Source organism: Oncorhynchus gorbuscha, unplaced genomic scaffold (genome assembly GCF_021184085.1).
Source record: "Oncorhynchus gorbuscha isolate QuinsamMale2020 ecotype Even-year unplaced genomic scaffold, OgorEven_v1.0 Un_scaffold_797, whole genome shotgun sequence".
Lineage (NCBI taxonomy): Eukaryota > Metazoa > Chordata > Actinopteri > Salmoniformes > Salmonidae > Oncorhynchus > Oncorhynchus gorbuscha.
The window spans coordinates 15,001-38,367 of NW_025745814.1; the positions used below are offsets into that span (position 1 = coordinate 15,001).

Sequence of the window (23,367 nt, forward strand, 5' to 3'; positions counted from 1 at the left end):
TATTGTCCAGTCTACCTCACCAGCTCACTCTCCATCCCTGTTCAGTATATATATTGTCCAGTCTACCTCACCAGCTCACTCTCCATCCCTGTCCAGTCTACCTCACCAGCTCACTCTCCATCCCTGTCCAGTCTACCTCACCAGCTCACTCTCCATCCCTGTCCAGTCTACCTCACCAGCTCACTCTCCATCCCTGTCCAGTCTACCTCACCAGCTCACTCTCCATCCCTGTTCAGTATATATATTGTCCAGTCTACCTCACCAGCTCACTCTCCATCCCTGTCCAGTCTACCTCACCAGCTCACTCTCCATCCCTGTCCAGTCTACCTCACCAGCTCACTCTCCATCCCTGTTCAGTATATATATTGTCCAGTCTACCTCACCAGCTCACTCTCCATCCCTGTTCAGTATATATATTGTCCAGTCTACCTCACCAGCTCACTCTCCATCCCTGTCCAGTCTACCTCACCAGCTCACTCTCCATCCCTGTCCAGTCTACCTCACCAGCTCACTCTCCATCCCTGTCCAGTCTACCTCACCAGCTCACTCTCCATCCCTGTTCAGTATATATATTGTCCAGTCTACCTCACCAGCTCACTCTCCATCCCTGTCCAGTCTACCTCACCAGCTCACTCTCCATCCCTGTCCAGTCTACCTCACCAGCTCACTCTCCATCCCTGTTCAGTATATATATTGTCCAGTCTACCTCACCAGCTCACTCTCCATCCCTGTTCAGTATATATATTGTCCAGTCTACCTCACCAGCTCACTCTCCATCCCTGTCCAGTCTACCTCACCAGCTCACTCTCCATCCCTGTCCAGTCTACCTCACCAGCTCACTCTCCATCCCTGTCCAGTCTACCTCACCAGCTCACTCTCCATCCCTGTCCAGTCTACCTCACCAGCTCACTCTCCATCCCTGTCCAGTCTACCTCACCAGCTCACTCTCCATCCCTGTCCAGTCTACCTCACCAGCTCACTCTCCATCCCTGTCCAGTCTACCTCACCAGCTCACTCTCCATCCCTGTTCAGTATATATATTGTCCAGTCTACCTCACCAGCTCACTCTCCATCCCTGTCCAGTCTACCTCACCAGCTCACTCTCCATCCCTGTTCAGTCTACCTCACCAGCTCACTCTCCATCCCTGTCCAGTCTACCTCACCAGCTCACTCTCCATCCCTGTCCAGTCTACCTCACCAGCTCACTCTCCATCCCTGTTCAGTATATATATTGTCCAGTCTACCTCACCAGCTCACTCTCCATCCCTGTCCAGTCTACCTCACCAGCTCACTCTCCATCCCTGTTCAGTATATGTATTGACCAGCCTACCTCACCAGCTAACTCTCCATCCCTGTTCAGTATATATATATTGTCCAGTCTACCTCACCAGCTCACTCTCCATCCCTGTCCAGTCTACCTCACCAGCTCACTCTCCATCCCTGTGGACATTCTGAAGTCAGTAGGTCGTATGACCAAGGAGATATTGAAATACAAATGTAAAAAAAAGTTTGTACTTTGTTTACGCTCCCTAACTAACGAGGACTACAACATTTTGTTCACATTTCCACATGTTTATTCGCTTTGGAAAGCGAATTCATGTCAAAATCGTGAAAATAAGACCTGTGCAATGTTGTGCTGCAATGTTTTCCAACATCATGACACTTATTTGGAGTCTGTGGCTCAAGTGGTTTGAAAGCTATTGAGGTTTGAAATCGCGAATAGCCGTTGAATATCCAACTTGAAACTGTCTTTACCTCGGTAAACTATTATGACCCCTCTATAGAAAGGGAAGACTCTCACAAACACGTTTTGCACCTAGGTGTCATGACTCTTCAACACATACAAACGAATGGAAGTATGGAGGTAGCTTTGTGCCTACAAAAATAAGGGGTTAAATGACATATAGATCTAAAACAAACACTTCAAAAACCTTACGATTTATTTTTAGACTTTTTTTTGCTATTTAAGAATGTTATTCAATGCATATACAGTGCCTTGCGAAAGTATTCGGCCCCCTTGAACTTTGCGACCTTTTGCCACATTTCAGGCTTCAAACATAAAGATATAAAACTGTATTTTTTGTGAAGAATCAACAACAAGTGGGACACAATCATGAAGTGGAACGACATTTATTGGATATTTCAAACTTTTTTATCAAATCAAAAACTGAAAAATTGGGCGTGCAAAATTATTCAGCCCCCTTAAGTTAATACTTTGTAGCGCCAACTTTTGCTGCGATTACAGCTGTAAATCGCTTGGGGTATGTCTCTATCAGTTTTGCACATTGAGAGACTGAAATTTTTCCCATTCCTCCTTGCAAAACAGCTCGAGCTCAGTGTGCTACTTACATGCGTATATGGGCACTAATAGTAAACATCACATTCAATATTATATCAAGTAATAATAGCTGCCTAATACTTTGTTTATTGTTTCCTTAAAACAATGTTAAGGAAATATCTAACTGTTTTCACGAAGGTCATGGGTGACAAAGACAATCCCTTCAATAATTATGACAAAGTGATAACTCTTATCCTCCTACATTTTGCGTTTATGAACCCCAGGAAGACGCAGAAAGCGATCACGGACAAAACAGTTTATGATTTCTTTCCAAGGCTGAAAAAAATATAAAACTGCGACAAACAAAACAGACTTTGCAGCCGGTGTCTGAAAGCAAGCAAAATATATATTCTTCGTGATATGTAGTGAAGCCGCACCCACTTCGATTAATGCGCCAATTGAAAATCGTACTTCACAGTTGCTATGCAGGCTTCACCTCTCGATGTTTCTCTAGGTTGATCCAGGGTCGTCGCTAGTTAATACAGCCACAAAGTAATAATTATGGCTAAACCCCACCCATTTATCTGATTTTAAACCCAACCGTAACCACAGTTGCTATTAACTTTGTGCCTAACCTTAAATTGAGACCCAAAAGGTTACAGGGCTTAGAAGAGAAACAGCTTTTGTGAAATGAACGTGAGAATTGACTTTTTATAGCAGGTTAGGAGAATTTGGATAAGGTTTGGAAAAGGGTTTGCTGAAATGCAAAAGAAGAAAAAAACATGAATTTGACAAAAGCTGTATCCCTTCTAGCCATGGCAGTTTGTTACAAAGTTGACAAAAGCTGTATCCCTTCTAGCCATGGCAGTCTGTTACAAAGTTGACAAAAGCTGTATCCCTTCTAGCCATGGCAGTCTGTTACAAAGTTGACAAAAGCTGTATCCCTTCTAGCCATGGCAGTCTGTTACAAAGTTGACAAAAGCTGTATCCCTTCTAGCCATGGCAGTCTGTTACAAAGTTGACAAAAGCTGTATCCCTTCTAGCCATGGCAGTCTGTTACAAAGTTGACAAAAGCTGTATCCCTTCTAGCCATGGCAGTCTGTTACAAAGTTGACAAAAGCTGTATCCCTTCTAGCCATGGCAGTCTGTTACAAAGTTGACAAAAGCTGTATCCCTTCTAGCCATGGCAGTCTGTTACAAAGTTGACGCAATCTTCCTTTTACCAGTTACAATGCTGGACATGCATTGCATTGAGACAAAGTATGGTAATAAAGTATAGTGTATGATCTGATATGTCAACATGGTATCATCACCCATTATAATGCTGTAGACTACAGCTCTGCACGCATTGCCTACCTGCCTTGGCAATGTGAGTAGCTTATTACAAGTACATTACCGATTGAATGATTAATATAACTTATCAAAACGGACGTTTGAACATGACTGAGTCGATCACAACAAGTTCTTACAGTTAAGAGACATTTAATCAAGAAATATCATAAAAATGTCATGTTTGTCATTTATTATCATGTCTTGTCCCTGTGCTCCCCATTCTGTTCGTTTCCCTCTGCTGGTCTTATTGGGTTCTTTCCCTCTTTCTATCCCTCTCTCTCCCCCTCCCCCTCTCACTCTCTCGCTCTCTCTTCTCTCTATCGTTCCGTTCCTGCTCCCAGCTGTTCCTATTCCCCTAATCATCATTTAGTCTTCCCACACCTGTTCCCGATCCTTTCCCCTGATTAGAGTCCCTATTTATTCCTTTGTGTTCCGTTCCTGTCCCGTCGGTTCCTTGTTTAGTATTCACCATGCTGTGATTGCGTTTCGCCCTGTCCTGTCGTGTTTTTGCTGTGATTGTGTATCGCCCTGTCCTGTCGTGTTTTTTGCCTTCATCAGATGCTGCGTGTGAGCAGGTGTCTCTGTCTACTACGGCCTGCGCCTACCCGAAGCGACCTGCAGTCTGTGGCCGCTTCTCCAGTTATTCCCCTCTACAGACTAGAGGATTTCTGTTATTCCCTGTTTGGACTTAAATAAACGCTGTTTCTGTTAAGTCGCTTTTGGGTCCTCTTTCACCTGCATGACAGAAGGAACCGACCAAGGAATGGACCCAGCGACTTCAGACGCTCGTTACACTGCCGTCAAGATCCAAGGAGCCATGCTCGGCAGACACGAGCAGGAATTGTCTGCTGCTCGCCATGCCGTGGAGAACCTGGCCGCTCAGGTTTCCGACCTCTCTGGACAGTTCCAGAGTCTACGTCTCGTGCCACCTGTTACTTCCTGGCCTGCCGAGCCTCCAGAACCTAGGGTTAATAACCCACCTTGCTACTCCGGGCAGCCCACTGAGTGCCGCTCCTTTCTCACGCAGTGTGAGATTGTGTTCTCTCTCCAACCCAACACATACTCTAGAGAGAGCTCGGGTTGCTTACGTCATTTCACTCCTTACTGGCCGGGCTCGAGAATGGGGCACAGCTATCTGGGAGGCAAGGGCTGATTGCTCTAACAAGTTCCAGAACTTTAAAGAGGAGATGATTCGGGTTTTTGACCGTTCAGTTTTTGGTAGGGAGGCTTCTAGGGCCCTGGCTTCCTTATGCCAAGGTGAACGGTCCATAACGGATTATTCTATTGAGTTTCGCACTCTTGCTGCCTCTAGTGAGTGGAACGAGCCGGCGCTGCTCGCTCGTTTTCTGGAGGGACTCACGCAGTGGTTAAGGATGAGATTCTCTCCCGGGAGGTTCCTTCAGATGTGGACTCTTTGATTGCTCTCGCCATCCGCATAGAACGACGGGTAGATCTTCGTCACCGGGCTCGTGGAAGAGAGCTCGCATCAACGGTGTTTCCCTGCTCCGCATCGCAACCATCTCCCTCCTCTGGCTTTGAGACTGAGCCCATGCAGCTGGGAGGGATTCGCATCTCGACTAAGGAGAGGGAACGGAGGATCACCAACCGCCTGTGCCTCTATTGCGGAGTTGCTGGACATTTTGTTAATTCATGTCCAGTAAGAGGCCAGAGCCCATCAGTAAGCGGAGGGCTACTGGTGAGCGCTACTACTCAGGTCTCTTCATCTAGATCTTGTACTACTATGTCGGTCCATCTACGCTGGACCGGTTCGGGTGCTACATGCAGTGCCTTGATTGACTCTGGGGCTGAGGGTTGTTTCATGGACGAAGCATGGGTTCGGAAACATAACATTCCTTTCAGACCGTTAGACAAGCCTACGCCCATGTTTGCCTTAGATGGTAGTCATCTTCCCAGTATCAAATTTGAGACACTACCTTTAACTCTCACAGTATCTGGTAACCACAGTGAGACTATTTCTTTTTTGATTTTCCGTTCACCGTTTACACCTGTTGTTTTGGGTCATCCCTGGCTAGTATGTCATAATCCTTCTATTAATTGGTCTAGTAATTCTATCCTATCCTGGAACGTTTCTTGTCATGTGAAGTGTTTAATGTCTGCCATCCCTCCCGTTTCTTCTGTCCCTACTTCTCAGGAGGAACCTGGCGATTTGACAGGAGTGCCGGAGGAATATCATGATCTGCGCACGGTCTTCAGTCGGTCCCGAGCCAACTCCCTTCCTCCTCACCGGTCGTATGATTGTAGTATTGATCTCCTTCCGGGGACCACTCCTCCTCGAGGTAGACTATACTCTCTGTCGGCTCCCGAACGTAAGGCTCTCGAGGATTATTTGTCTGTGTCTCTTGGCGCCGGTACCATAGTGCCTTCTTCTTCTCCGGCCGGGGCGGGGTTCTTTTTGTTAAGAAGAAGGACGGTACTCTGCGCCCCTGCGTGGATTATCGAGGCTGAATGACATAACGGTTAAGAATCGTTATCCGCTTCCCCTTATGTCATCAGCCTTCGAGATTCTGCAGGGAGCCAGGTGCTTTACTAAGTTGGACCTTCGTAACGCTTACCATCTCGTGCGCATCAGAGAGGGGACGAGTGGAAAACGGCGTTTAACACTCCGTTAGGGCATTTTGAGTACCGGGTTCTGCCGTTCGGTCTCGCCAATGCGCCAGCTGTTTTTCAGGCATTAGTTAATGATGTTCTGAGAGACATGCTGAACATCTTTGTTTTTGTCTATCTTGACGATATCCTGATTTTTCTCCGTCACTCGAGATTCATGTTCAGCACGTTCGACGTGTTCTACAGCGCCTTTTAGAGAATTGTCTCTACGTAAAGGCTGAGAAGTGCTCTTTTCATGTCTCCTCCGTTACTTTTCTCGGTTCCGTTATTTCCGCTGAAGGCATTCAGATGGATTCCGCTAAGGTCAAGCTGTCAGTGATTGGCCCGTTCCAAGGTCACGTGTCGAGTTGCAGCGCTTTTTAGGTTTCGCTAATTTCTATCGGCGTTTCATTCGTAATTTCGGTCAAGTTGCTGCTCCTCTCACAGCTCTTACTTCTGTCAAGACGTGTTTTAAGTGGTCCGGTTCCGCCCAGGGAGCTTTTGATCTTCTAAAAGAACGTTTTACGTCCGCTCCTATCCTCGTTACTCCTGACGTCACTAGACAATTCATTGTCGAGGTTGGCCTTCAGAGGTAGGCGTGGGAGCCATTCTATCCCAGCGCTTCCAGTCTGACGATAAGGTTCATCCTTGCGCTTATTTTCTCATCGCCTGTCGCCATCTGAGCGCAACTATGATGTGGGTAACCGTGAACTGCTCGCCATCCGCTTAGCCCTAGGCGAATGGCGACAGTGGTTGGAGGGCGACCGTTCCTTTTGTCGTTTGGACAGACCATAAGAACCTTGAGTACATCCGTTCTGCCAAACGACTTAATGCCCGTCAAGCTCGTTGGGCGTTGTTTTTCGCTCGTTTCGAGTTTGTGATTTCTTACCGTCCGGGTAGCAAGAACACCAAGCCTGATGCCTTATCCCGTCTGTTTAGTTCTTCTGTGGCTTCTACTGATCCCGAGGGGATTCTTCCTTATGGGCGTGTTGTCGGGTTAACAGTCTGGGGAATTGAAAGACAGGTTAAGCAAGCACTCACGCACACTGCGTCGCCGCGCGCTTGTCCTAGTAACCTCCTTTTCGTTCCTGTTTCCACTCGTCTGGCTGTTCTTCAGTGGGCTCACTCTGCCAAGTTAGCTGGTCATCCCGGTGTTCGAGGCACTCTTGCGTCTATTCGCCAGCGCTTTTGGTGGCCGACTCAGGAGCGTGACACGCGCCGTTTCGTGGCTGCTTGTTCGGACTGCGCGCAGACTAAGTCGGGTAACTCTCCTCCTGCCGGTCGTCTCAGACCGCTCCCATTCCTTCTCGACCATGGTCTCACATCGCCTTAGGCTTCACTACCGGTCTGCCTTTGTCTGCGGGGAAGACTGTGAGAGCCGCCAATAAACGCAGGATTAAGAGTCCAAGGTATTGTTGCGGCCAGAGAGTGTGGCTTTCCACTCGCAACCTTCCTCTTACGACAGCTTCTCGTAAGTTGACTCCGCGGTTCATTGGTCCGTTCCGTGTCTCCCAGGTCGTCAATCCTGTCGCTGTGCGACTGCTTCTTCCGCGACATCTTCGTCGCGTCCATCCTGTCTTCCATGTCTCCTGTGTTAAGCCCTTTCTTCGCACCCCCGTTCGTCTTCCCTCCCCCTCCCGTCCTTGTCGAGAGCGCACCTATTTACAAGGTACATAAGATCATGGACATGCGTTCTCGGGGACGGGGTCACCAATACTTAGTGGATTGGGAGGGTTACGGTCCTGAGGAGAGGAGTTGGGTTCCGTCTCGGGACGTGCTGGACCGTTCACTCATCGATGATTTCCTCCGTTGCCGCCAGGATTCCTCCTCGAGTGCGCCAGGAGCGCTCGGTGAGTGGGGGTACTGTCATGTTTGTCATTTATTATCATGTCTTGTCCCTGTGCTCCCCATTCTGTTCGTTTCCCTCTGCTGGTCTTATTGGGTTCTTTCCCTCTTTCTATCCCTCTCTCTCCCCCTCCCCCTCTCTCGCTCTCTCTTCTCTCTATCGTTCCGTTCCTGCTCCCAGCTGTTCCTATTCCCCTAATCATCATTTAGTCTTCCCACACCTGTTCCCGATCCTTTCCCCTGATTAGAGTCCCTATTTATTCCTTTGTGTTCCGTTCCTGTCCCGTCGGTTCCTTGTTTAGTATTCACCATGCTGTGATTGCGTTTCGCCCTGTCCTGTCGTGTTTTTGCTGTGATTGTGTATCGCCCTGTCCTGTCGTGTTTTTTGCCTTCATCAGATGCTGCGTGTGAGCAGGTGTCTCTGTCTACTACGGCCTGCGCCTACCCGAAGCGACCTGCAGTCTGTGGCCGCTTCTCCAGTTATTCCCCTCTACAGACTAGAGGATTTCTGTTATTCCCTGTTTGGACTTAAATAAACGCTGTTTCTGTTAAGTCGCTTTTGGGTCCTCTTTCACCTGCATGACAAAAAAGCGCACATTTTTTGGTCACAATGATTTTGTATTTCTTTAACTTAAAAATATTTAGTCAAATAGTTGTCCAGTGTCAATAGTTTACCATTTATTTATTTAATCAAACTGAACAGAAAAGTGTTGTATAATACACCGAAAGACAGAACATATCTTTTTATTTTTTAAGTAATGTAAATACAGTTCTCTACTTGGCAAAATGTGCCTGTAAAAAGACCCCATTTATTACTGTTGATAATTGGTCAGGAATGTTGAAGGATAGACAGAAGATGAGATGTTATATTGATAAATGACTTCAAACCAAAATGAACGTTGATATTTACAGGTCACACAAATGCATATCCCATGGGCTTCCTCTGAAATAATTAGGGTTTAAAAAAATAAAATGCTGATCAAATATCAGACTTTACATTACACACTGTTGCTTATAGCTAAAACCACAGTCAAATAGTGCAAGTTATGGAGTTTGTTTATTTATTTATGAGAAAAAGTGTTCAAATCTAATGGTACCAATTTAAAGGAAATTAAAGTTTTTGTTTTTTAAAATCTAAAAATAAAGTACTTGATAAAAGCCTTTATTGTTTTTGAAAGAAGTGACTTTGAGAATGTTCATCAGAAGCTGTGCCATTTGTCAATTAAAAATATCTTGCCCCCCCCACAAAAAAAAAAAAATCTTAACAATTTTGTGTGTAAGTGTTTTAGTAATGATTGTCAATTTCAAAACCCTTGAAACTGGCACCGGCGCACAAAGTGTTACCAGAAAACGAAAACAAAAACCCAAGTTTGTCATCTCAGCTCTAGTTCAAGGCTGGCACGGATTGGACAAGCACAGATGGAATGTCTGCCTGTTAAGAAAGAAGGGTAAAGATATGAAGTTTAATTCTGTTTTAATCTAGTTAGCTACAGTTCATGTAATTAGCTACGGTTTCAACAAATAAATATACATAAATTCATCTGAATACCTACCATTATGTCCTGCTCCAGATCCTTACATATCTGCCTCTGGAGAACACAACAACAACAGAGACAGCATTGTTATTGTTTTACAGACTTCCACAAACTACATGTCTACATGAAATCAGTCTCTTACTGTAACTAATGGCTCATCAACTGGTATCTAAATCAATGACCACATAATGAACCTAGCTCTCCAGGGCCCTGTCCAGAAACAACTCCTGTAACTCACCCCAGGTGTACTCCTCTAACTACTAACTACACTAGTAACTCACCCCAGGTGTACTCCTCTAACTACACTAGGTGTACTCCTCTAACTACACTAGTAACTCACCCCAGGTATACTCCTCTAACTATTAACTACACTAGTAACTCACCCCAGGTATACTCCTCTAACTACACTAGTAACTCACCTCAGGTGTACTCCTCTAACTACACTAGTAACTCACCCCAGGTGTACTCCTCTAACTACACTAGTAACTCACCCCAGGTGTACTCCTCTAACTACACTAGTAACTCACCCCAGGTGTAGCTCTTCATATTCTTCAGGTGACGGACTCTGCAGGTGTACTCCTCTAACTACACTAGTAACTCACCCCAGGTGTACTCCTCTAACTACACTAGTAACTCACCCCAGGTGTACTCCTCTAACTACACTAGTAACTCACCCCAGGTGTACTCCTCTAACTACTAACTAAACCAGTAACTCACCCCAGGTGTACTCCTCTAACTACTAACTACACTAGTAACTCACCCCAGGTGTACTCCTCTAACTACACTAGTAACTCACCCCAGGTGTACTCCTCTAACTATACTAGTAACTCACCCCAGGTGTACTCCTCTAACTACACTAGTAACTCACCCCAGGTGTACTCCTCTAACTACACTAGTAACTCACCCCAGGTGTACTCCTCTAACTACTAACTAAACCAGTAACTCACCCCAGGTGTACTCCTCTAACTACTAACTACACTAGTAACTCACCCCAGGTGTACTCCTCTAACTACACTAGTAACTCACCCCAGGTGTACTCCTCTAACTATACTAGTAACTCACCCCAGGTGTACTCCTCTAACTACTAACTACACTAGTAACTCACCCCAGGTGTACTCCTCTAACTACACTAGTAACTCACCCCAGGTGTACTCCTCTAACTACACTAGTAACTCACCCCAGGTGTACTCCTCTAACTATACTAGTAACTCACCCCAGGTGTACTCCTCTAACTATACTAGTAACTCACCCCAGGTGTATACTCCTCTAACTATTAACTACACTACTAACTCACTCCAGGTATACTCCTCTAACTACACTAGTAACTCACCCCAGGTGTACTCCTCTAACTACACTAGTAACTCACCCCAGGTGTAGCTCTTCAGATTCTTCAGGTGACGGACTCAACAGGTGTACTCCTCTAACTACACTAGTAACTCACCCCAGGTGTACTCCTCTAACTACACTAGTAACTCACCCCAGGTGTACTCCTCTAACTATACTAGTAACTCACCCCAGGTGTACTCCTCTAACTACTAACTACACTAGTAACTCACCCCAGGTGTACTCCTCTAACTACACTAGTAACTCACCCCAGGTGTACTCCTCTAACTATACTAGTAACTCACCCCAGGTGTACTCCTCTAACTATACTAGTAACTCACCCCAGGTGTACTCCTCTAACTATACTAGTAACTCACCCCAGGTGTACTCCTCTAACTATTAACTACACTACTAACTCACTCCAGGTGTACTCCTCTAACTACACTAGTAACTCACCCCAGGTGTAGCTCTTCAGATTCTTCAGGTGACGGACTCAACAGGTGTACTCCTATAACTACACTAGTAACTCACCCCAGGTGTACTCCTCTAACTACACTAGTAACTCACCCCAGGTGTACTCCTCTAACTACACTAGTAACTCACCCCAGGTGTACTCCTCTAACTATACTAGTAACTCACCCCAGGTGTACTCCTCTAACTATACTAGTAACTCACCCCAGGTGTAGGTCTTCAGATTCTTCAGGTGACGGACTCTGCAGGTGTACTCCTCTCCGCTGGCTGGTGTGAATCCAACACTCTTGGTGAGGTGGAACTGCCATCCCTGTTCGAAGGCCAGGTCTGTCTGCTTGGCGTCGGGGATCTCCACGCCGTTCTTCAGGAGCTGGATGCTGATGTCAGGGGGGTGGAAGCCACTCACGTGACAGATCAGGGTGTTCTTATCGCCAAAGTTGCCAGGGTTACGGCTGTACACCTGCACCTTGGGGTGAGCTGGTAGAAATGCGAAAAGAAACGCCATAGGGAGATTCATAGGTTTTCATTCGTTTTAAAAGTTTTATTATTCAATTTGTAGGTATCGGAATACATAAATATATTCCTTTACATTTCACACAGGTAGGTGTAACAGTATAACATTAGACCGTCCCCTCGCCCATACCCGGGCGCGAACCAGGGACCCTCTGCACACATCAACAAAAGTCACCCAGCATCGTTACCCATCGCTCCACAAAAGCGCCGCCCTTGCTGAGCAAGTGACGTCACCGATTGAAACGCTATTTAGCGCGCACCACCGCTAACAAAGCTAGCCGTTTCACATCCGTTACATAGGCTATATATTTTAATAAAGTTATTTTAAAGTAAAGTACACTTAGGGACAAAGGTCTGTGAATGATCAGACATTCATTATGGCTCGAGCCAATACTGTCCGCCAAAGACAGCAGCCATTTCATTAAAAGTGAAAGTAAAATCTGGAGGGGATTACCAGCCATAACAAAATGTGGCGTCATGTCATTGTCGCCCTATACCAGGTAGGCTATAATATAACCTATCCACTGAAACAATCACTTAACGTTATATTTTGATCAGGTTAAAAACGTTACATTAGGTTTACATTACATGAACTTTACATTATGTAACATCACACTTCTCACAAAAATGTACAGGCATGCCAGCGAATAGTTGAGGAAAAATGACAAAAATGGCAAAAGGTTCATGCAAATTATTTAGCTAGGGCTCGAAGTTGTGGTGTCCTTCCTCCCACATGACATGACAATGTAGGGTTAACAAGAAACAGTGTTTAATAAACAAACCAAAAAAAAGCTACAGAAAAGTTATACGTTTGGTATTTAAATAAATATCCTAGTAAAAAAACGTAAAACTAAAATATAAACAGCGTACAAACAAACTGATGGTAAGAAATCGATAAAGACGTGCATTTCCAAACGTTGCGTTGATTTTATAAAACAAGATACTTACATTCTTTGGCCTCCACAGCGCTGTAAATGAGCCCAAGTACAACGATTGACAGAATAGACTTCATATTTGGTGTAATTCGGAATTATTCGTCCTCAAATAAAATAGAGAATGGAAAGATCCGTCTGCCTGTGCCTGGCTGTGGAAATAACTGAAAGTAATAGAAATAGACAGTCGTATAAATGCTCTCCAGGACCGCCTCCTCTCTGTTTTTAAAAGCCAATCAAAAATGGTAGATTTCTGTTGTTAGGCTAAAGAAAGCCGCACAGGTTAAACAGTTTATTAGGGAGGACTATAGTCTGCAAATAACCTGAAATCCAGGTGAGTTACCATAATAGCAATTTCGATGTATGTCGTGAGATATTATTATTTGACCATGCTGGTCATTTATGAACATTTTAACATCTTGGCCATGTTCTGTTATAATCTCCATCCGGCACAGCCAGAAGAGAACTGGCCACCCCTCATAGCCTGGTTCCTCTCTAGGTTTCTTCCTAGGTTTTGGCCTTTCTAGGGAGTTTTTCCTAGCCACCGTGCTTCTACACCTGCATTGCTTGCTGTTTGGGGTTTTAGGCTGGGTTTCTGTACAGTACTTTAAGATATCAGCTGATGTAAGAAGGGCTTTATAAATACATTTGATTTGAAATTTGATTTCATAATGTCATTTCACCTAGGCATCCATTTTGAGAAAAAAAAAATAGAATAGAATAGTTGTTTGGCCTTTTCAATATTTTGTGTCTCCATTGATCTAATTGTATTTGTATTTATTTAACTTTTATTTAACTAGGCAAGTCAGTTAAGAACAAATTCTTATTTACAATGATGGCCAACCCCGGACGACGCTGGGTCAATTGTGCGCAGCCCTATGGGATGTGCTACAGCCTCGAATCGAACCAGGGACTGTAGTGACGCCTCTTGCACTGAGATGCAGTGCATTAAGACTGCTGCGCCACTCGGGACCACAAATATATGAGTATGAGTAGAGTGAAAAGTTGCTAGAATGGTTACACAACATTACTTGTGTTGTGTAACCATAATACAATATTACAATGCATGTATCTCTTTAAAAATATGTGTATTTATATGCTATTTTCAGATTTTATTGAACAGAGGGAGGATGACAGTGTGGAAAGATAGTTTATATCAGGCAGCCACCGTAGACGTGCGGCATAGACCACCCTAGACCACAATACACGTACCTCTTTTAAATATGTTTTTTTGTTTTTGTTTTGAGTTATAGCATAAAGTTGAACATTGTCTACTCAACCGCTTTAATAGTTCCCTGAAAAAAAAGACCCTTTATCAACAGTTAGTGGTGTGTTGCGCTATTGCAGGTTTCACAGAAATCACGAGCCATGTCACATGACGAACGTGTACAAACCAAGCCGGAAGTGGAGTGACGAACTGACGCACGACGTCAACCGGAACAGCTGTGCAACGGCCCCAAAACAGAAAACATCAAGACAGTATTTTAGTCTGAATTAAAGCTGGATCAAGATGACTACACCTGAAAAATACCCCAGGTCTTCAATTGAAGATGATTTCAACTATGGAACAAATGTTGCGACAGCGAGTGTGCAAATCCGGATGGGTAAGAGAAGACCCGTTGTAAAGTCTATTTACCTAGCTAGCCTAGCTGATGATGGTTGCTAACTAGCAATCTTTTCAATATGTCTAGATCATGCCTTGCCAAATGAAATAAACGACGTGACATTTATCGTGGTGGCAACTAACTAAACGACCGAATCAAATACATCTGCTGCTATAGAATGTAACTAAATAAATCATGATTTTTCAATGAGCCTACTTCGCTGTCTTATCTATTTATTCTCTCCCCGGAAAAGATTTCCTGCGCAAGGTATACACCATCCTGTCTCTTCAGATCATCCTGACCACTGCTACCTCTGCTCTCTTCATGTACTGTGACACCATCAAGGACTTTGTCCATTCAAGGTAAATTGTGAACTATTAGTAGGCCTGCATAAATTGTGAACTATTAGTAGGCCTGCATAAATTGTGAACTATTAGTAGGCCTGCATAAATTGTGAACTATTAGTAGGCCTGCATAAATTGTGAACTATTAGTAGGCCTGCGTAATTCAATGGGCATATCTGGGAAACACTGTGGTAGAAGGGTAATGAGGGTGGGTATAATTTGTGTTATGTTCCAACAGGAATCTGTTCCAAAAATACCTTCGTAAATAACATGGTTGCCAACAAACAACGCATAGACAGTTGTATAGCGGCAGAATAAGATACCGGGTAGAGAGGGTGGGCTATTTCATTAAGTTTTTCACTCGCCACGTTTATTCCAAAAAATATCTGTCCTCTCTCTGGTAGCCTACGGACAAACATTAAGAATAAGCTGCGTGGTGAGTTGATGCCTATTCGGCAGCTAGTTAGCTAGGGAATTGATCATGATACTTTGCATGCGTTGTTTGTTTGGCATCCTTGTACTTTACAAAGTTTTTGGTTCAGATTCCTGTTGGAACATAACACAAATTATTACCTGGGTAATGATATTGGTATGATATCCAATCCTCCACCCCCAAATAGCCCTTTACACCAGCATTGTGCCTGTATGTATATACTGTAAGGAGACTTGTATTTTGGCTACCCGATGACATCAAATGCCGATTATTCTAATCTCTCCAGCCTGGGAGTCAGTCTGTTTCTGTCATGTTGTCGACTCCTCATGGCACTTTCAATGGAGTATGCAAGGGACAAGAGTCCAACCAGATGTGCAATAGTATAATCTGTCCCAACACGCTGCCTGGTTGGCTTGGTTCTGACTCTCTCATTGGTTCTGTACCCCCTCCAGTCCAGCGGTTGTGTTGGTGTCAGCCATTGGCTCCCTGGTGTTGATCATTGCCCTGGCCTTCTACAGACATCAACATCCCATTAACCTGTACCTGCTTGCCGCATTCGTAAGTTCTGGTTTGCACAGATTGTATCCCAAATGGCACCCTATTCCCTACATAGTGCACTACTTTTGACCAGGGCCCATAGGGTTCTGGTTGAAAGTAGTGCACTATATAGGAATAGTGGGCCTGGTTAAAAGTAGTGCACTATATATGGAATAGTGGCCCTGGTTAAAAGTAGTGCACTATATAGGGAATAGTGGCCCTGGTTAAAAGTAGTGCACTATATAGGGAATAGTGGCCCTGGTTAAAAGTAGTGCACTATATAGGGAATAGTGGCCCTGGTTAAAAGTAGTGCACTATATAGGGAATAGTGGCCCTGGTTAAAAGTAGTGCACTATATAGGGAATAGTGGCCCTGGTTAAAAGTAGTGCACTATATAGGGAATAGTGGCCCTGGTTAAAAGTAGTGCACTATATAGGGAATAGTGGCCCTGGTTAAAAGTAGTGCACTATATAGGGAATAGTGGCCCTGGTTAAAAGTAGTGCACTATATAGGGAATAGTGGCCCTGGTTAAAAAGTAGTGCACTATATAGGGAATAGTGGCCCTGGTTAAAAGTAGTGCACTATATAGGGAATAGTGGCCCTGGTTAAAAGTAGTGCACTATATAGGGAATAGTGGCCCTGGTTAAAAGTAGTGCACTATATAGGGAATAGTGGCCCTGGTTAAAAGTAGTGCACTATATAGGGAATAGTGGCCCTGGTTAAAAGTAGTGCACTATATAGGGAATAGTGGCCCTGGTTAAAAGTAGTGCACTATGTAATGAGTTTGTTTCAGCGAACATTGTTTTCTTTCTCTCTTTCAGACTCTGTTGGAGTCGGTCTCTGTTGCTACCGCAGGTGAGTTCTGCCTTTGCTTGATGTTGATTAATCTTTTGAGAAGTTTTCTTTTCTTTTTAGTTCAAAATATCCACCGCTTCTATATAAATTATAAATTATATTCATGTCTCAATAAATAGTCAATTAGTTAATCTACTGTGAGACACCTGTGACCTCATTAGTAATATGATTATTCATAGTTTATTATTCCCCTCAGGAAATATCGACCCCCTACTGTGTTTCCATAGCAACACCACAGGCTTCACTCCTGCCTGCATCTGACATGGTATCCTATTCACTATATAGGGAATAAGGTGCACTAATTAGTGCCCTTTGTAGGGAATAGGGTGCACTAATTAGTGCCCTTTGTAGGGAATAAGGTGCACTAATTAGTGCCCTTTGTAGGGAATAGGGTGCACTAATTAGTGCCCTTTGTAGGGAATAAGGTGCACTAATTAGTGCCCTTTATAGGGAATAGGGTGCACTAATTAGTGCCCTTTATAGGGAATAGGGTGCACTAATTAGTGCCCTTTATAGGGAATATTGTGCACTAATTAGTGCCCTTTATAGGGAATAGGGTGCACTAATTAGTGCCCTTTGTAGGGAATAGGGTGCACTAATTAGTGCCCTTTGTAGGGAATAGAGTGCACTAATTAGTGCCCTTTGTAGGAATAGAGTGCACTAATTAGTGCCCTTTGTAGGGAAAAGGGTGCACTAATTAGTGACCTTTATAGGAAATACGTTTCAATTTCAGACGCAGTCCTCGTTGTTTGTTCCCTCCTATACATTGTGAAACAGGCATGTGTTTGTGTTGTTGTCTCTGTAGTGACCTTCTATGAGTATTCCATCGTGCTCCAGGCCTTCTTCCTCACAGCAGCTGTGTTCCTTGGGCTGACTGCCTACACCTTCCAGTCTAAGAGAGACTTCAGTAAACTGGGAGCTGGGTAAGAGGCCTTAAACTCCTCTCATACACCTGGCTGTGTCTGAAATAGCACCCTCTTTTTCAACAGTAGTGCACTATGTAGGGAATAGGGTCAGGGTTCCATTTTTGATGCAAACCTACCTGTTAGCTGCTCACTGTTAGATATATATTACCTATTTATTATAGCTGCTACACTGTTACAGATATATTACCTATTTATTATAGCTGTTTCACTGTTACAGATATATTACCTATTTATTATAGCTGTTACACTGTTACAGATATATTACCTATTTATTATAGCTGTTACACTGTTACAGATATATTACCTATTTATTATAGCTGTTACATATATATTATCTATTTATTATAGCTGTTACAGATATATTACCTATTTATTATACCTGTTACAGATATATTACCTATTTATTATAGCTGTTACAGATATATTACCTATTTATTATAGCTGTTACAGATATATTACCTATTTATTATAGCTGTTACAGATATATTACCTATTTATTATAGCTGTTACACTGTTACAGATATATTACCTATTTATTATAGCTGTTACACTGTTACAGATATATTACCTATTTATTATAGCTGTTACATATATATTATCTATTTATTATAGCTGTTACAGATATATTACCTATTTATTATAGCTGTTACACTGTTGCAGATATATTACCTATTTATTATAGCTGTTACACTGTTACAGATATATTACCTATTTATTATAGCTGTTACACTGTTACAGATATATTACCTATTTATTATAGCTGTTACACTGTTACAGATATATTACCTATTTATTATAGCTGTTACAGATATATTACCTATTTATTATAGCTGTTACATATATATTATCTATTTATTATAGCTGTTACAGATATATTACCTATTTATTATAGCTGTTACAGATATATTACCTATTTATTATACCTGTTACAGATATATTACCTATTTATTATAGCTGTTACAGATATATTATCTATTTATTATACCTGTTACAGATATATTACCTATTTATTATAGCTGTTACATATATATTATCTATATATTATACCTGTTACAGATATATTACCTATTTATTATACCTGTTACAGATATATTACCTATTTATTATAGCTGTTACAGATATATTACCTATTTATTATAGCTGTTACACTGTTGCAGATATATTACCTATTTATTATAGCTGTTACAGATATATAACCTATTTATTATAGCTGTTACACTGTTACAGATATATTACCTATTTATTATAGCTGTTACAGATATATTACCTATTTATTATAGCTGTTACAGATATATTACCTATTTATTATAGCTGTTACAGATATATTACCTATTTATTATAGCTGTTACAGATATATTACCTATTTATTATAGCTGTTACAGATATATTACCTATTTATTATAGCTGTTACAGATATATTACCTATTTATTATAGCTGTTACAGATATATTACCTATTTATTATAGCTGCTACAGATATATTACCTATTTATTATAGCTGTTACAGATATATTACCTATTTATTATAGCTGTTACAGATATATTACCTATTTATTATAGCTGTTACAGATATATTACCTATTTATTATAGCTGTTACAGATATATTACCTATTTATTATAGCTGTTACAGATATATTACCTATTTATTATAGCTGTTACAGATATATTACCTATTTATTATAGCTGTTACAGATATATTACCTATTTATTATAGCTGTTACAGATATATTACCTATGTGTTTTCAGAGGTTATTTCTAAACACTAAGCATGGTCTCAGGTTTGTTAGTGCTGTCTTGATGACAACGTCCACAGGAGCCACTAACACCCCTCCTTGATAAAGCTTCACCCACAACTGTATGGTTGTCAACTACAGCCAGAGTGTATTAGGGTACCTGCTGGTTGAACAGAATCTGAATCTTCACTGTGTTCCAGACTGTTCTCCTGCCTGTGGATCCTGATCATCGCTGGTTTCATGAAGGTGAGTTATGTCCGTTTTACAGTTTCTGTTACCTGTTAAAATTCTGTTTTCCTTCAGGTTACTACAGTAGAGGTGGTTTCAGGTAGTGGTTACTATGGTAGAGGTGGTTACTATGGTAGAGGTGGTTACTATGGTAGAGGTGGTTACTGTGGTAGAGGTGGTTACTACGTGGTAGAGGTGGTTACTACGTGGTAGAGGTGGTTACTACGTGGTAGAGGTGGTTACTACGTGGTAGAGGTGGTTACTACGTGGTAGAGGTGGTTACTACGTGGTAGAGGTGGTTACTACGTGGTAGAGGTGGTTACTACGTGGTAGAGGTGGTTACTACGTGGTAGAGGTGGTTACTACGTGGTAGAGGTGGTTACTACGTGGTAGAGGTGGTTACTACGTGGTAGAGGTGGTTACTACGTGGTAGAGGTGGTTACTACGTGGTAGAGGTGGTTACTACGTGGTAGAGGTGGTTACTACGTGGTAGAGGTGGTTACTGTGGTAGAGGTGGTTACTACGTGGTAGAGGTGGTTACTACGTGGTAGAGGTGGTTACTACGTGGTAGAGGTGGTTACTACGTGGTAGAGGTAGGTCATTACCACTCTTTTCAATATCCATTATCTCCTAATTTTGCATTATTTTTCTTATAAGTAGTCATTCCTCATTAACGCCTTGTCAGTCAGTCATCCATCTATCATCCGTCCATTCAGACATCCTTAATCTATCCGTCAATCATCCATCTATCATCCGTCCATCCAGACATCCTTAATCTATCCGTCAATCAGTCATCCATCTATCATCTGTCCATTCAGACATCCTTAATCTATCCATCAATCATCCATCTATCATCCGTCCATTCAGACATCCTTAATCTATCCATCAATCATCCATCTATCATCCGTCCATTCAGACATCCTTAATCTATCCATCAATCAATCCATCTATCATCTGTCCATTCAGACATCCTTAATCTATCCATCAGTCAATCCATCTATCCACAGTTTAATCTGAGTCTCCTCCTCCTCTCCTCCCCCCCAGCTCTTCTTCCAGAACGACACAGTGGAGCTGCTGTTTGCTGGTGCGGGAGCTCTGTTGTTCTGTGGCTTCATCATCTCGACACCCACCTCCTGATGCACCAGCTGTCCCCTGAGGAGCACGTCCTGGCCTCCATTAACCTGTACCTGGACATCGTTAACCTCTTCCTGCACATCCTCCGCATGCTGGACTCCATGAAGAAAACTGACCTTCTATTACCTCATTTAGTGCACTACGTTTTGACCAGGGCCCTGTATGAACGTGAGTGCACAGTGAAGAATAGTGTGTGGTTTGGGACTTGGCCCCCGATTTAGGTGATCAGCTGCTTGGCTCACAGGGTGACATGGGATCGATTCAGTTCTCAATCCAGTAACATTTTCTTGGAATTATTTATAAAATCCTCATAGAAAAGAAAATGGGCATTTATCGATTCACCTCCATGAATTAAAAACTGATTTGCCCTCCATCTCTGATAGCCAACCCTGCTGTAGATCCTTCCAGTGATTGTGAAACATTAACCCGTGGTCTAAGTTTAACCCCTGGAGATAATATTATATTATAACCGGTGCCATTTTGTTTTTTAAGCATTTTGGATCTGGCTGTGTTTTGGACTTCTGTTTTTGTTCTTATTCTGTTTATTATTCTGAATGTAAAACAAACAACAAAACATCCTATTTAATTGTGGGCAGCTCGCTCAGTGAATGATTCCTTTCTGAATATTCAGGCATACGGATTACATAAGGTTGTTTTGGTGTAAAAATCGTTCTACTTTAGTTTTAACTTCCATCCCCCTCGCTTGCTGGTATACTGAATAAACTGGCCATGATCCTTCTAGAAAGACTTGAATAGTAGTCACAGAAAAGTTTGATAAAATACACTATTCTCCACTATTGACTTCACCAGAGAAAATGTATCACATAGCAACCTATTCCCTATATAGTGCACTACTTTTTACCAGAGGCCATGTCCCAAATGGGACCCTATACCCTATATAGTGCACTACTTTTGACCAGGGTCCACATCCCAAATGGGACCCTATTCCCTATATAGCGCACTACTTTTGACCAGGGGCCGCATCCCAAATGGGACCCTATTCCCTATATAGTGCACTACTTTTGACCAGGGTCCGCATCCCAAATGGGACCCTATTCCCTATATAGTGCACTACTTTTGTCCCAAATGGGACCCTATTCCCTATATAGTGCACTACTTTTGACCGGGTTCCGCATCCCAAATGGGACCCTATTCCCTATATAGCGCACTACTTTTGACCAGGGGCCACATCCCAAATGGGACCCTATTCCCTATATAGCGCACTACTTTTGACCAGGGGCCGCATCCCAAATGGGACCCTATTCCCTATATAGTGCACTACTTTTGACCAAAGCCATATGGGGCATTTGATGACAGAGATTTGATATGCCAGCAAACAGAGGGATCCTCTGGGACCAGGAAACTACCTGGTGGGCAGAAGAATGTACAGTAGAATACTACCACATCAGATGTCAGGAAAGGGAATCTGAAGAACACTACAGGTCTGAACACCAAGAGGTTTCCATTAGACATTGTGTAAATACTAATGAAGAGATTTTACTAGGCTCTATATTCTGTTTCCTCAGTCATTCATTTATTAACAAACTTGCAAGTTGCCACGTGGAATGTAAAGTAGTTGCACATCTATTCGGTAAACTGTGAATCAACCGTCTATTGTATATGCTTTGACTTCTTGATTAAATTGTAAAGTGGAGTGTTTTAGATTTTCATGTAGGTACGTCTGCTTCCTCTAAGACTCACAGCTGGAATCAATGCCAAAGGTGATTCAAACAGGTGTCGACTCAGGGAGCTGAATACTTACACAACAACTATATTTTAGTTATAAAACATTTATTCATCAAAAAAATTTTTTTTTTTTTTTAAATCTTCCACTTTGACCTTAGAGTATTTTGTGTAGATTGTTGACAAAAAAATGGATTAAATCCATTTTAATCCCACTTTGTAGCACCATACAATGTGAAGAAATCCAAGGGGTCAGAATACTTCTGCAAGGCACTGAATATACGGTCTAAACTATGTTTGGCTGATAAGTAGGAGCCCACTGTGTTGCTATGGTAAATCGGCTCTGTTATAATGTTTGGTCACAAATTCCATTCAACCTGCTCTAAACCTAAATATGTTCATACATTCCAAACACATTGAGTGTTTTGAGGAAGGGAAAGGCTAGCCTGATCTCATCTTGATGACCATAGGAGTTGGTTAGACAGCACAAATAGATCTTGGACCAGGCTAGGAAAAGGCTACATTTGGTCGACATAAAGCGCTGTGACCAATGAGTTCAGAGTAGGGACAAGTTCCATCAGATGCTCTAAGCTTCTAGTCACCAATGAGTTCAGGGTAGGGACAAGTTCCATTCAAATGCTCTGAGCTTCTAGAGTCACCAATGAGTTCAGAGTAGGGACAAGTTCCATTCAAATACTCTGAGCTTCTAGAGTCACCAATGAGTTCAGAGTAGGGACAAGTTCCATTCAAATACTCTAAGCTTCTAGAGTCACCAATGAGTTCAGAGTAGGGACAAGTTCCATTCAAATACTCTTGAGCTTCTAGAGTCACCAATGAGTTCAGAGTAGGGACAAGTTCCATTCAGATGTTCTGAGCTTCTAGAGTCACCAATGAGTTCAGGGTAGGGACAAGTTCCATTCAAATACTCTGAGCTTCTAGAGTCACCAATGAGTTCAGAGTAGGGACAAGTTCCATTCAAATACTCTAAGCTTCTAGAGTCACCAATGAGTTCAGGGTAGGGACAAGTTCCATTCAGATGCTCTGAGCTTCTAGAGTC

The 23,367-nt window shown here is 42.7% G+C and overlaps 2 protein-coding genes across 2 annotated transcripts; one reads left to right on the forward strand and one right to left on the reverse strand.

The window, feature by feature from the left end:
- Positions 1 to 8,724: 8,724 nt before the first annotated feature.
- On the reverse strand, positions 8,725 to 13,251 carry LOC124020278 (beta-2-microglobulin-like). Its single transcript, XM_046335623.1, has 4 exons — positions 12,850 to 13,251; positions 11,593 to 11,865; positions 9,613 to 9,648; positions 8,725 to 9,491 (listed from the first exon to the last, which is right to left on the reverse strand). The coding sequence occupies exons 1-3, from the start codon at positions 12,911 to 12,913 to the stop codon at positions 9,635 to 9,637; spliced, it is 351 nt and encodes a 116-aa protein (XP_046191579.1). The 5' UTR covers positions 12,914 to 13,251; the 3' UTR covers positions 8,725 to 9,491; positions 9,613 to 9,634.
- Positions 13,034 to 20,645, forward strand: LOC124020277 (protein lifeguard 4-like). Its single transcript, XM_046335622.1, has 8 exons — positions 13,034 to 13,167; positions 14,181 to 14,437; positions 14,691 to 14,799; positions 15,667 to 15,772; positions 16,573 to 16,606; positions 17,412 to 17,529; positions 19,466 to 19,511; positions 20,538 to 20,645. The coding sequence occupies exons 2-8, from the start codon at positions 14,344 to 14,346 to the stop codon at positions 20,628 to 20,630; spliced, it is 600 nt and encodes a 199-aa protein (XP_046191578.1). The 5' UTR covers positions 13,034 to 13,167; positions 14,181 to 14,343; the 3' UTR covers positions 20,631 to 20,645.
- Positions 20,646 to 23,367: the final 2,722 nt, after the last annotated feature.

What these genes read in the sequence shown, in the direction of transcription:
- LOC124020278 (XM_046335623.1), bottom strand. Translation starts at nt 12,913, where the DNA reads ATGAAGTCTATTCTGTCAATCGTTGTACTTGGGCTCATTTACAGCGCT. An exon ending in CGCTGTGGAGGCCAAAGAAT is followed by an intron (nt 11,866 to 12,849) that starts GTAAGTATCTTG and finishes CATTTCTACCAG; the next exon opens with CTCACCCCAAGGTGCAGGTG.
- LOC124020277 (XM_046335622.1), top strand. Translation starts at nt 14,344, where the DNA reads ATGACTACACCTGAAAAATACCCCAGGTCTTCAATTGAAGATGATTTC. An exon ending in TTCAGTAAACTGGGAGCTGG is followed by an intron (nt 17,530 to 19,465) that starts GTAAGAGGCCTT and finishes ACTGTGTTCCAG; the next exon opens with ACTGTTCTCCTGCCTGTGGA. An exon ending in TCATCGCTGGTTTCATGAAG is followed by an intron (nt 19,512 to 20,537) that starts GTGAGTTATGTC and finishes CCTCCCCCCCAG; the next exon opens with CTCTTCTTCCAGAACGACAC.